Consider the following 14,587-nt stretch of genomic DNA (forward strand, 5'->3'; position numbering starts at 1 on the left):
ACAAGTGAGCTTAGTGTCCTCCCCAAATCCCACAACACAAGAAAAAAAAACAATTCCAGACCAACCACCACACAATATAGAGAGTATAAGTCCGGACAGTCAAACTCCCAGACTGTAAATACACTTAGCAACAGAGGATAATAATGCCTACTACCAGAAAAAAAAGGGAGCTGAAAGCAAGGGACCGAAAAGAAAAAAAAACCCTAGTCAAGAGGAAGGTTATGAAAGTACTCGATAAAAGGCCCCCAGATCTTATGGAACTTTAAATCCGAATTGAGAACTGAATAATGAATTTTTTCGAGGTCCAAGCAGGCCATGATGTCGTTAAGCCATTGCGCATGAGTGGGCGGGGCAACATCTCTTCATCTAAGGAGGATCAAGCGTCTCGCCAGGAGAGAGGCAAAGGATAGTATTCGGCATTTGGTCGGACCCAGACATAAATCTGTCTCGCCCCAAAAACCGAACAGAGCAATTAAGGGGTTAGGTTCTAGGTGCTGATTCAGAATACCCGATAGTGTAGTGAAGACATCTTTCCAGAATTTCTCCAAGCTAGGACAGAGCCAGTACATATGGATGAGAGAGGCCACGCCCCTCTTGCATTTATCACAGAGCAGACTAATGCCAGGGTAGAATCGAGATAGTTTAGATTTAGACATATGGGCTCTATGAACAATCTTAAACTGTAAGAGGCAATGGCAAGCACAAAGGGAGGTTGAGTTAACCGATTTGAGAACTGAGTCCCAGCTCTCCTCGGATAAGGAGATATTTAAATCCTGCTCCCAGGCCATTTTAATTTTATCCACAGGGGCCCGTCGTAAGGCTGCTAGTTTATCTTGGATAATTGAAATTAACCCTTTACCTAGTGGATTAATGGAGAGAAATAGGTCCATAGCATTTTTCGCAGGCATTTCAGGAAAGTTAGGAATTAAAGGAGCAGTAAAGTGTCGGATTTGGAGATATCTGAAAAAGTGAGCATTCAGTTTGTTGGTAGATGATTTACCACTGCTATGCAGTGAAGAATTAATAGCTTTCAGGAGAAGGAGTTCTGTGGAACAATGGATCTTTAAAAGACGATAGACATTTCAGAGATTGTTCAGAAGTTACAATCCTGTGAACTGCATAACCCCCATCAAAGCCATGTGCAGGTTGGGCTCAGCTGCACTTCCTCTTTTCCTTTAGCAACCACCCTTACATTTTATGCGTATTTTGCCTTTGATTTATTTGTGTTCTCGCTGGCATTAAACTTCATTAGAAAATATCAACTGAGTCACGCTTTGCAGCATCTCTCATGGAAAAATCCCGCTGCTAATCTGTCAGAAGGTCTAAGAAGTTGATAACCAGGGCACACTGCTCCATCTGAATGGGTATCACAGTGGTTTCCTGGAAATTGCTTATGTTTCAGTAAAACTTAACGTGACCTTTGAGCAGATACTCTGAGTCAAAGATGTTCTCTTCTGGGAAAACTTGTGGTTCTTGAGGATGGTAGAATATGTGTAGCTGTTTGAAGCCTTAACCTTGTCTATCAGGTTGCACTGAGAAACGATAAAGACACACCAAGCACAAATAGATTTTTTCACAAAATCAGTACAATGTATTGCAGATTTTTGTTGAGTGGAGTCATTTAATAAGCTGGTAAGAAGGCGGGCTCTGTCGTGGGCAAAGTACTGGAGAGTTTAACATCGGTAGCTGAGCGAAGGGCGCTGAGTAGGCTACGGTCAATTATGGATAACTCTGAACATCCTCTACATAGCACCATCCAGAGACAGAGAAGCAGTTTCAGCGACAGGTTAATATCGATGCAATGCTCCTCAGACAGGATGAAGAGGTCAATACTCCCCAACGCCATTAGGCTTTACAATTCTTCCGCCAGGACTTAAGAACTTTTTAAAAGCTATTATTAATGCTTTTTTGAGATAGTGATTTAGATGCATATCATATTTTTTACTGAGTTAAGTATTGTATGTAATTAGTTTTGCTACAACAAGTGTATGGGACATTGGAAAAAAGTTGAATTTCCCCATGGGGATGAATAAAGTATCTATCTATCTATCTATCTATCTATTTCTCCCCATGCATTTTACTTTTTTTTACTGTGAATTTGTCCATGATCAAAACCAAGAAAACTGACTGGACTAAATACTTCCAAATGATTCAGTGTAAACAACACACACTCAAAATGCTGGAGAAACTCAGCAGGCCAGGCAGCATCTCTGGAAAAGAGAAAACAGTCAACGTTTTGGCCGAACCCTAAACTCCTTTCCATAGACGCTGCCTGACCTGCTGATTTCTTCCAGCGTTTTGTGTGCGTTGTTTGGATTTCCAGCATCTGCAGATTTTCTCTTGTTTGTGATTCAATGCAAATGTTGTCCAGCTCCATCTTATCAATATTTCACACTCTTTTGTTACCCTGAAATCTGACAGGAGGTGGACTGAAGTTGACGAACCACAAACCAGTCTGAGACGACCCTAGGCAATTGCATGTAATTCTTATTCCCATTTCAACCAGACAATTTCAGTGTCTGGGGGCTTGTAGGACCTTCTGATGCTCAGAAAGTACTGGAAAGTAACATTTTTAACTGTCAAGAGACGTGGGATTTTGGGGGGGGGGGGGGGAGTGCATCTGATCAAACTCGACCTCACTGAATGATGAAGTGCAGACTTCCAGAATTTCCTACGTAGGTGCATACAACACTGACCTTTTCTACGTCCAGGTTTACATTCTGTTGATCCCCTGTTGAGAGCATTCTGCAAGGTGCTCCATTCTTCAATGGCAATATTTCAACATTGATGAAGCAATGGCTATAAGAAACAGAGGCTGAATAAATAGAGCAAACACGAGGAAATCTACAGATGCTGGAAATTCAAACAATGAATAAATAGAGTTTGCTTTCCTCTGAGGAGAGGAAGCTAAGGGAGGAGTGCTGATTACGTTTATGAGAGCCATAGATTGCATGGATGGTAAGAAATATTTCCCCATTGCAGAGTTGTCGAAGACAAGAAGGCAAAAGATTAAGTTGTGGAGTATTAGTTTTGGAGAGTGTCTGAGGAAGAAATAGTTTCACCCAGAGAGTGATTGGAGCCTGGAGCACACGGCCTGAGAAAGTGGTTGAGGCAGGTACTCTGACAGCATTTAAGAACACTTGAGTTCACAAGGCACGATAGGCCATGGAACAAGTGTTGGGACATCACGTTAGTATGGAGAGGCATTTATGATCAGCATGGACTTGGTGGGCTGCAGGATCTTGGCTGAGCTGAATGAATCTTTGACTAAGCAGGAAAAGACTATTCAGTTCTTCATGCTTGTTCTGTCATTCAACGAGACATGAATGATCATTTCACTTCAGTGCCGCTTTCCTGGAACAACCATTTATCCATTGATTCCCTTAAAATCCAAAGATGTATCTCACTCTGTCTTGAACGTGCATACTCAGTGGCTGATGCTCCACGATTCTCTTAGCTAGTGAGCTGCAAAGATCCAGTAACCTCAGGATGAAGAGCTTCCTTCTCAAATCTGATTGGCCAAGCCCTTGTTTTTAGAATGTTGATGCTTAGCTCTAGTTTCTCATCCAGGGAAAACATGAATTCTGTAAAACTTCAATGAGATCATTTTTCATTCGTCTAAACTCAAGAGCAATGTTTCCTCTAAGGTGCCTTTTGCTACTAGTGCACAAAGGAATTTAAATTGCACACAGAATGTTGGCACCCTTTACCTTGTTTTCATGTTAGGTATATTTCACATTCATACGCAATCACATTTCCTGTTCCACTTTCTGATTTGGACAGTGTTGACAACATGGAGTTTGCGATGATTTCTCTGCAGGTTTTAGAACTGGCTTATTTATACTGTTTTTATTCAAGAAATTATTCAGTGCACACTTGTTGTTGTCTCTGGGCAAAAAAAATTGCACAGAACAAGATTTTGTTCACACTGGTCATTGCAAGTTAGGGGGAATATTGCTCAAGAGGTTACAGGCTAAGTCAGCTAAATCATAAGAAAGGTCCACTCTCTACGTAATCAGTCTGGTGAGCGTCCACTGCACTCCTTCAACTACAAGTAGATCCTTCTTTGGGTAGACAAAGGAGAACGTACAGTTGCAATTCCACCAAGGGGCTAGGTACATGGAGTAAACCTCCACAAGCCTTACAATAGTGGTCGCCAACCCGTCGATTGTGATCGACTGGTCAATCTTTGAGACTTTCCCAGTAGATCCCAAAAAAAAAGAAAAATAAATACACAAATACTGTTGAGAGATTGTTTCCGGGTTGCGGGGTTTTAGTTCCGTTCTTTCTGCGAGTGCGCATGTGTGTAGCTCCCCCACCACGCACTACAGTGTACTTCAGTGGTTCCCAACCACTGAAGAGGGAACAATATGAGTCGTTAAATATTAAACCCGTCCGTGGTGCAAAAAAAGGGTGGTGACCCCTAGTGTACATACATTGTTTCTACTTCCGGGTTATGGGGTTTTACTTCTGGTCTTTTTTTTTTGGCCCAGTGTGCATGCGTGTGACTAATCGATTTAGTAGGGTCGATCTTGCCTTTCACTAAGGCCGAGGTAGGGGATCTTGGGCTTAAAAAGGTTGGTGACCACTACCTTACAATCTGTGAGCCACGGAGAGATGAGGCACCGAAGCAGGCCCTGTGGCCTTCCAAGTCTGAGCCAAACATTCACCACCCATTTACACTAATCCACTAATTTTTTAATTTTCTCTGAATTCCTATTGCATCTTCTACCCACTCACGTATATGATCGGGGTAATTTACACTGGCCACCAACTGGGAACTCTCTGGAACGTGGAAGGAAACCAGAGAACCGGGTGAAAACGCCGTGGAGGTGGGGAGAACGTCCACCGAAGCTCAGGACTATGCCCCTGTCTCCAGCACTTTGAGGCAGAAGCTCCACTGAATGCATGACCATTCCATCTCTATTTTTTTACAATAAAGACGAACATAGTGCTGGCTTCCAAGTTACTTACCGAACTTGCATATTACCATCAAGTGATTGCTATACAGGGTCACTGATGTCCCTCTAAACCCTAACACCTTTCAGTCCCTCAAGTATAAAAAATAGTCCACTTTTCTCTTTTGGCTGATAATGATAAACCCTGGTGTCACATCTGCCAAAATATTTAATATTCAGAAACAATTAACGACTGAATGGGGAGCAAATTCAGAAACCTGAGGTGCAAAGGGACTGGGGGTCCTAGTGCAGGATCCCCTAAAGGTTAACTTGCAATTTGAGTCGGTAGTAAGAAAGGCAAATGCAATGATAGCATTCATTTCGAGAAGCCTGGAATATAGAAACAAGGAACAAGAAATATCGACTGTTTACTCTTTTCCATAGATGCTGCCTGGCCTGCTGAGTTCCTCCAGGATTTTGTGTGTGTTGCGATAAAAGCGAGGAGGTAGTGCTGAGGATTTTTAACGCTTGGAGCATTGTGAGCAGTTTTGGGTCCCATTTGTAAGTAAAGATGTGTGGGCATTGGAGAGGATCAAGAGGAGGTTCATGAGAATGATTCTGGGAATGAAAGGTTTGATGTATGAGGAGCGTTGGATGGTTCTAGGCTTATATTCACTGGAATTTAGAAGAATAGGTGCAGAGGGATCTCATTGAAACCTACTGAATATTGAAAGGCCCAGATATAGTCAATGCAGAGAGGATGTTTCTAAAAGTAGGAGTCTCTATGAACAGAGGGCACAGACTCAGAATAGAAGGGCGTTCCTTTAGAACAGATATAAGAAGGAATTTCTTTAGCCAGAGGGTGGTGAATCTGTGGAATTCACTGCCAGACAGCTGTGGAAGACAAGACCATTGGGTATGTCTAAAATGGAGGCTGACAGGTTCTTGATTAGTAAGGTTATGGGGAGAGGTTGAAGAATGGGGTTGAGGAAAAATAAATCAGCCATGATGGAAAGGGAGAGCAGACTTCTAATTCTGCTCCCGTGTCTTGTGGTCTTAAAAATCACCCCGTGTTCTGTGAAATATAAATATTATATATAAACCAAAGCACAGCATACAATTAGTTCAAAAATGGTCAAATTACTTGATACTCTCTGTCCTTTTGATTGGAAAGGCTCAAGTTCTGCAGGATTTGCTTGTGGAGTTCTGGGAAATGTTTCCGGAATAGAACCGGAAAAAGGCTGTGGATAAACAGTCAGCAAGATTCCTACTTCTGTGTTCACCTATGAGAATCTGAAATTTGGTGGCATTGGTGAGGGGAGATACTGGCATTCCTGTAGGGAACTCCTGGAATTCTGAACCATATCTGAACCACTGATCTCGACAATTTCAATCAATGAACAGCAAAGTGATTTTTTTTAAAATCGGAATTCTACAGGTGTGCACATTTCTCATCACCAAACTATAGGAAGGGTGTGTTTGCACTGGAGAGGTTGCAAAGGAAATTCACAAGGCTGTCTCAAACAAAAATAAGCATTGATAGAAATATTAAAGGTCAGGTTGCATCTGTAGGAAGAGAAACTGAATCAGTGCTTCAGGACAGACGCAAGAGTACTTGTAAAGCAGCAGGGAAGACGGGAGGGGGGTTACCCAGGTTTTACCCTCAGAGAGACATACCCTCGCCCACTCTTTACCAGCTTCTTTTGTCTCCTTTACAGTTCTGATGAGGGGAACTCCAACCTGAAACATTGACTCTATTTCTATCCACACAGATGCCACCTGACCTGCTGAGTATTTCCTGGATTCTGTGTCTTTGTTTTAGATTTTCTGCATCTGCAGTTTATTTTAAATTTCAGTCAGATACTGCCTGGGATTGAGTGCTGTGGTAATGAGGAGAATCTGAATAGGCTGGGGTCTGCTTTCCCTGGATTAGAGGAGCTCAAGGTGCAGCTAAAAGAGGGCCAAAGGCAGGTGTGATAAGTAATAAACAAAATGGATTCTGCAGATGCTGGAAATCCAGAGCAACACACAAAATGCTGGAGAAACTCAGCAAGTCAGGTAGCATCTTTGGAGAAGAATAAGCAGTCAACATTTAGGGCCAAGACGCTCCATCAGTACAGGAAGTGAAAGGGGAAGAAGGCAGAATAAGAAGGTGAGAAGAGGGGAAGGGGTACAAGTTGGCAGATGATGGGTGAAGCCTGGTGAGAGGGAAGTTGAGAGGGTTGAGGAGGGGGAATAGGTGGCAAAGGTAATGGGCTAAAGAAGAACAAATCTGATAGAGGAGAAGGCCGGACCATAGGAGAAAGGAAAGGAGGAGGGGCATCAGAGGGAGTGAAAGGCAAGTGAGTTGAAGAGGAGGAATAAGGGGGAAGCAGATGAGGAATGGAAAAAAGGGAAGGGGGAGAAATTACCGGAAATTAGAGAAAACAATGTGCATTCCATCAGGTTGGAGACTACTCAGACAGAATATGGTATATTGTTCCTCCAACTTGATAGTGGCTTCATCACGGCAGTAGAGGAGGCCTCATTATTCACTGAGTTCCAGAGGTTCATTAAATTGCATGTAATTTAACGATCAATACACATCAATTTATTTATTCTAAGACTGCATTTTATTGAACTAAATGCCAGCCAGTGTATGGGTTTCAAGATCTCCTTAAGCATGGAAGATTGGCATTGGTGTGTTGTCATCCTCTCTTTTGGGAACTAGTTCTTAATCAAGCACCCACAGTACATTTGGCAACAACATTTCAGCAACAAGAATGAAAATAAATCTAAGTAGCTTTCTTTGATTTAAACCTTATTTTTCCAGTTAACAGGAGATATCATGTTGTTTCTGAGGGAGTTGCTGATGCATGATGACTCAGGTAGATAATGGTCAATGCAGAGAAAGAGCTGGTGAAATTTCCAAGACGCAGCAGGTGGGGTTGAGGGTGGTGTTGGTAATTATAGTTCTTATGGTCACAAGAAGGAAGTTCACCAGAAATGGTTCACGCAATGCGGAGTCGCTTGCTTAGGTTTCTTGGGGAGTTTATGTAATGCGCTGTACACATTTTCAACTGATAAGTTGGTATACGTCCTCTCTCCCTAAATTTGTGCTTACATTAAGTTCTGTCTAGTTATGTTTGGATTGATGGAAAATCATGCTCTATTCTGTCTTCTGTATAATTAACTCCAATGCCGCAGAATTTGCTTGCTGTCTGTCTCACCTCTGCTCTGGAATCAAAACCAAAAAGTGTGGGATTATTCAACCTAGGCAACATCTGTGGAGAGAGGAATAGTCTTAATGTCTCTGGTTAACAACCTTACATCAGAGCTGAAACAAGCTGACAATATAACAAGTTCTCCACAAGTTACTGAGCTGTGTCAAATATGCAACTGTTTAACTGTGCCCCTAGGAAAATTCCGCTCCCAGTGTACTTTGAATTGCACTTTCAAAACTCGATTGTCTAGACTTCAATCTGCCATTCACCATTGCTTTTCTGCTCAAACTAATTCTCAGAAAAGCCTCTGACGTCCATCAAGGCCTTTGCTCTCTATCACATCTGTCTCCAACCAACCCCACCCCAAAGAACCGCAGCCTTGAATGTAGAAAAGATGTTCCTCAGCCACAGGTATCCTGTAAGGACAACCTTCTATTAATCACAGACCATCTCCTTAAAATACCCCCTTGTTTAAATCCTCTGCTCTTTTTTAAACTTTGTCCAGATACAGGACTCACACCACCGGCTTCTCACCCCTCAAACAAAAGGGAATAATTTCACTCAACTTCACTTGACCCATCATTAATATGTTCCCACAACCTATGGATTCACTTTAAAGAACTGTTCATCTCATGTTCTCAATATTTATTGCTTATTTATTGATTATTATTATGTATTTATTTTTGTATTTAGATAGATTCGGGTCGTCATCATTAAGGCAGGTCCATTTGCGCCATTTGTAAAGCATTTGTCCAGGAAGTGTTAAGAGGCATACAGGGCAAACACAGGCAAATGAAGTTAGCTCAGTTAGGCGAATTGAACAGCATTAATAAGTTGGGCTGAAGGGCCTTATTCCCTGCTGCGTAGGTGTATGACTCAATGATTGCCAGTGCAGGAACTTAGTCACTACCCTGCAGTATTTCAGTGACAAAGTGGTGAAGTCATGGAGATGGTTGTCATAAGGATCAATGTTGTTTGCTTTAGGTTCTCCACTGTTCCTCCCTTTTCCTTGATCAATTGGTCAAACTTCTCTCAAAAGAAATAACATGACAACCTGCTGGAAACAATTCAGAAGATGCGTAGCTCGGGTGGTCGACGGTTGGGTTGAGTTAATCTCCACTCTTGGCAATTTGCTTGCAAACGTTCCATCACCAGGTGAGGAGATGGCGTCAGTGCCCCGTTGATTGTGGTGTGTCCTCAGAAAGGCCGAGCATTCGGAGCACACACCACAATCAATGGCACACTGGCGGCGCCTCCTCACATGGTGACGAAACGTTTGCGAGTAAATTGCCAAGATGGGAGAGCATCCCAACCCACCCATGAGTACTTATGCATATGCTGTGTAATACAATAGTAAATTTTATGAAGCAAGTAAATTTTTAGAAAGAAATTAAGCAAAATGAAGACTTAAAGTAACAAAATAAATCTTAATTTCTGTACCTGGGTTCCTCCTCGACAAAAGTTTGCTTTTCGAGATTTTTAGATTCATTTTGATTGTGCGTTTTCCAGTAAGATTAGATTATTTACGATAAATGGCCATTGTTTTATTGTTATAAACTCCTGTTATTACTTTCAGGGTTATATGATGGAGAATCGAATTCCAGGACTGAAGTGTGACTCAGATGTTTTTGTAACCTTTGAGGGAGACAATGTCGTCATGCTACAGGTATTTGAACTATTCCTCTACATGAAAAGAAATTAGATTGTACCTCTTTTGCACCAGTAAGATATCAGGTTTCCCAGAAAGATGACAAAACTGGTTAAAAACTATGGCGTTAGTGTGTCTTCAACCTCAAGAGCTGCATTGAACAGTGATCTGTATTGTACACACAATGAAAATGCATAATGTAGTTTTGCCACTTTGATCCAGCAGTCAGAAGGGATTGTCAGCACTTAAAAGCACAATCCACAAAGTAGTTACATGACTTTTATTTCCACACATGGAAAGGTACCATTTCAGCACATCAAATCTGTGCCAGATCACAGAGCAATCCCTTTTCGCCCTGTTTATAATCTATTCTCCCCATGTTCCTATCAACTACCTCCAGATTCAACCGCTCATCGATACACTGGAGCAGAGGTTCTCATTCTGAGGTCAATGGACTCCTTGCTTAATGGTGTTGGTCCATGGCATAAAAAAGGTTGGGAACCCCTGGTCTCGAGGCTAATTAACCTATCAATCTGCACATTTTCTGAGTCCAGGAGGAAACTGGAAAACTCAACAGAAATCCACGTGGTCAGAGGGTGAACTTGCAAACTCTCTGTAGACCACACACAAGGAGAGCTTCCTCATTTCCACCCACCCATTCCTCTGAGCCCTCATCTTCCTCCCATCCCACTTTCCCTGAACACCTCAACGCTCCTCTCTCCTCTGACCCTTCCAGCCGTCCGTCCTCCTCTGAATCCAACTCCACTCCTCCTTGCCTTTACCATCTCCTCTTTGAGGTGGAGTGTTCTCTCCACAGCAAGGGCCTTACTTTCATCTCCCTGCGCCCACACCTCATGAGTTCTGTGCTCACCATGAAGCCAAGTTCTTCTGTCACCTCCTCTTCAAGCCTACTGCTTTGGCCAGGATTCCTCATCCCCAACGGTGACCCCTTCACCACCCTTTGACTCTCCTCCTCTTCTTTGACACCTCTCTTGGCCTTCTGCCCACTCTGGACCTTTTCATCTCTAACTTGAGACATCAACCATCTCAGTTTCCTCTCTCCTGTTCAAATCTCACCCCATATGAATGCATTCCCCTATACTCTCTCCACACCAATCCCAACCTCACCATCAAACCCACTGACAAGAGTGGTGCTGATGTAGGCTGGTCGACTGTCTTCTACCTGACAGGCCAAAGGGCAGCTCTCAGACACTTTCTCTTACTTACCCCTTGTGCAGGACCCCACAAAGGCCATTGTCCCCCCGCGCTATCACCAACCTCATCAACTCTGGAAATCTTCCATCATACTTCCCATACGCAGCTCTGCCCCTTTCCATCTCCTATCGAAGATCTACAAACCCGGGAGACGCATTGTTTCTGCCTGCTCCTGCCGTACCGAACTTCAGTCCACGTAACTCCACTCCATTTTGTCCTCCTTGGTACATTCCCTTCTTCCCTACATGCTTGACATTTCACAAGCTTCAATCACTTTCAGTTCCCTGGCTGTGATTGCCTTATTTTCACTATGGACTCCCAGTCCCTGTACGCTTTCATCCCCCTTCAGGTAAGCTTCAAAGCTCTCAGCTTCTTTCTGGACAACAGACAGAAACAGATCCCCTCCACCACCACTCTCCTCTGTCTGGCGGAACTGGTCCTCACCCTCAAAAAGTTCTTTTTTGGCTTCTCCTACTTTCTCCAAACCCAAGGTGTAGACATGGGCACTCACGTTAGCCCCAGCTATGCCTGCCTTTTTGTCGGCCTCATGGGACAATCCACGTTCCAGGCCTACACTGGTAATTCTCCCCAACTCTTTCTGTGCTACATCAATGACTGAATTGGTGCTGCTTCCTACACCCATGCTGAGTTTGTCAATTTCATCCAACTTCCTTCCACCCTGCCCTCAAACTGGTCCATCTCTGACACCTCCCTCCCCATTTTTGATCTCTTTGTTTCCATCTCTGGAGACATGCTATCTAATGATGTCTTTTACAAGCTACAGTTATCTTGACCATACCTCTTCCCGCCCTGTCACTTGCGAAAATGCTATTTCCTTCTCTCAGTTCCTCCATCTCTGCTGCAGATGTTCTCAGAAGGAGGCTTTCCATTCTAGAACATCTGATATTCTTCATTTTTCAAAGAACAGGGCTTCACTTCCACCACCATTGCCATTGCACTTTCCCCAGCCTCCCACTGCTGTAACAGAGAATCGGGTTCCCCTTGTCCTTAACTACCCCACAATTCTCTTTATCCAGCACATCACTCTCGGTAACTTCTGCCATCTCTGCTGATCCCAGCACAAAGCACATCTATTCTGCCCACCCCTCCACCTTTTCATAGGGATTGCTCTGTACATGACTTCCTTGTCCTCCCATCCTTCCCTGGTGATCTCCTTGTTGGCACATCACTGTGAGCGGAACAAGTGCTGCACCTGCATCTGCTCCTCCTATGTCTAATGGTCTTATGTTACCTCACTACCATTCAAGGCCCTTAACAGTCCTTTCAGGTGAGGTGACTGTATACCTGTGAGTCTGTTGGGGTCATCTATTGTGTTTGGGGCTTTCCTCTACATCAGTGAGACCTGATGTAGATTGGAGGACTACTTTGTCAAGGACCTTCACTCCATCTGCCACTAAAGGCGTGATTTCCCAGCGATCTCCCGTTTGAATGCAACTTTATATTCCCATTCCGACATGTCTTTCCGTGGCTTCCTCTACTGCCTAGATGAAGCCACACTCAGGTTGGAGGAACAACACCTCATATTCCATCAGGGTAGCCTCCAACCTGATAGCATGAACGCTGATTTTTCGAATTTCAAGTAATCTCTCCCCCCTTCCCCCTTCTCTTTTTTTCCATTCCCCTCTTCTTGTAACCCTCTTGCCCCTTCTCCTTACCTGCCCATTACATCCCTTTGGTTCCCCTCCTCCTTCACTTTCTCCCATGGTCTTCTGTCCTCACCTATTAGATTCCTTCTTCTTCAGCCCTTAACCTCTTCCACCAATCCCTCCTGGTTTCATCTATCACCTAACAGCTCATACCTTTCCCTCTCCCCTCATTCTGACTTCAACCCTCTTCCTTTCCAGTCCGAATGAAGGGTTTCCGCCTGTAACATTGACTGGTTATTCCCTTCCACAGATTCTGCCTGACCTGCTTTGTTCTTCCTCCACTTTGTTTACGTTGCCCGAGGTCAGGATTGAACCTAGGTCACTGGGGCTGTGAAGCAGCTTTACCATTATGACACACGGGCAACAGCTCAGCCCGAAACTTTGACTGTTCATTTCCATCCATAGATGCAGCCTAAGTTGCTAAGTTCCTCACCTACTAGGATTCTCACCTGGTCCCTTAATATCACCTCCCTGAGCAAAGAGGCACAGCACCATCTCCACTTCCTCAGGAGATTGAAGAAAGTGATACTCCCCTAACTCCCTCCCCATTGGAAACGCATTTTACAGGAGCAGCATTGAGAGCGTCCTGACAAGTTGCATCGCCATCTGGTACGGGACCAGCCGAGCATCGGACCAGAAGTCCCTACAAAGGACTGTGAGAATGGCCGAGAGGATCATAGAGGTCATCCCTCTTGCATCCATCAGGGACATGTACCAGGAGCACTGCATACGGAGCGCACTTAGTATGATTAAGGATCCCACCCATCCATCCAACATCTTCTTTGTCTTTCTACCATCAGGCAGGAGACTACGGTGCATAAAAACAAGAATAGTCAGGATGAGAAACAGTTTCTTTCCCTAGGCCATTAGGCTTCTGAACTCCCTGCCACATTGCATGAGAAGTGTCACTGGTTAATCAGATCTGTACCTTACAATGTTTAATTTATGCACTTTAGTTTGTTTTTTTTTATGAAATCCGTCTGTAGAATTCATCCTTACTTTCATAAGTTATTGTGTGTTATGTATACTAGCGTGCTTTACACCAATTCAGAGAAACGTCGTCTCGTTCGACAGATTAAGTGTATGTATTTAAATGACAATAAACTTGACTTGATTTGGTGCGTGTAGCACACAGGCTGTTGTGGGGAAGAGAGGGTGCTGGAGGAAAGAGGATTTTGTATTTGTGAGCGTCCTCGCCTCAGGCTAGCTGCTTCCCCAGAATGGCCTGCCAAACAGCCCCAGAGCTCTGCTAGCTGGAGGATCATCACTGAGTCCATGTGTAATATTCACATCCTTCAGAACGCACTTGTTAGAGTGAGCACTTTGGAATACTTCTAAGCATCTTCAGTGAATAATGGCGCAGCCTTGTGAGGTATTACCGTGTCAGCAGTGTGAATGGCACTAAACTGAAGAACGTGTGCTGTGCTTCCTACGATTTTCTGTGGCTGTTAAACAAGTTTGTTTCTTGACTTAGCAGCTCTAACCTATACAGGCAGTCCCTGGGTTACATACGAATTCTGTTCATGAGTCCGTCTTTAAGTCGGATTTGTACGTTAAGTCGGAACAAGTTCATCGGGTATTACTTAGCGTCAGTTAGTCAAACGTTTGTCTTAGTATTGTTACGTATCCCCGTAACTGGGTCACTTACCAGCAAAGATAGAGAGGTCCGCTGAAGTCTGATGGTACTATTTTTAAACGTTTTATTTTTAAAGGGGCACAAAAGTAAGGTTAATACAAACGTTCAGATAATATACGTCGTCAATACTCAATCTAAAGCGCAGGTATAGTAGTAATCAACAATAAGAAGTAGCTCTATCGTTTGTCTAGGGGTTAAACTATTGTCCGATGGAAATATAAAAGTCTCGCCAGTTCATGAAGGCTTTTAGCCGTTTGAGGGACTGCTGGGTGTTCACGGGTTGGAGAGAGAAAATAAACTTGCCAGCCTTCTGAACTCAA

At 43.6% G+C, this 14,587-nt stretch overlaps 1 protein-coding gene across 1 annotated transcript in view; it reads left to right on the forward strand.

The window, feature by feature from the left end:
• The window catches only part of LOC140733105 (acyl-coenzyme A oxidase-like protein), a 318,950-nt gene that overhangs the window by 175,080 nt on the left and 129,283 nt on the right, over positions 1-14,587 (forward strand). Inside the window, exon 4 of the mRNA XM_073055961.1 lies at positions 9,678-9,767. Coding sequence (XP_072912062.1) covers positions 9,678-9,767 — 90 coding nt within the window. The remainder of the gene's footprint in view (positions 1-9,677; positions 9,768-14,587) is intronic.

Source organism: Hemitrygon akajei, chromosome 9 (genome assembly GCF_048418815.1).
Source record: "Hemitrygon akajei chromosome 9, sHemAka1.3, whole genome shotgun sequence".
Taxonomy (NCBI): domain Eukaryota; kingdom Metazoa; phylum Chordata; class Chondrichthyes; order Myliobatiformes; family Dasyatidae; genus Hemitrygon; species Hemitrygon akajei.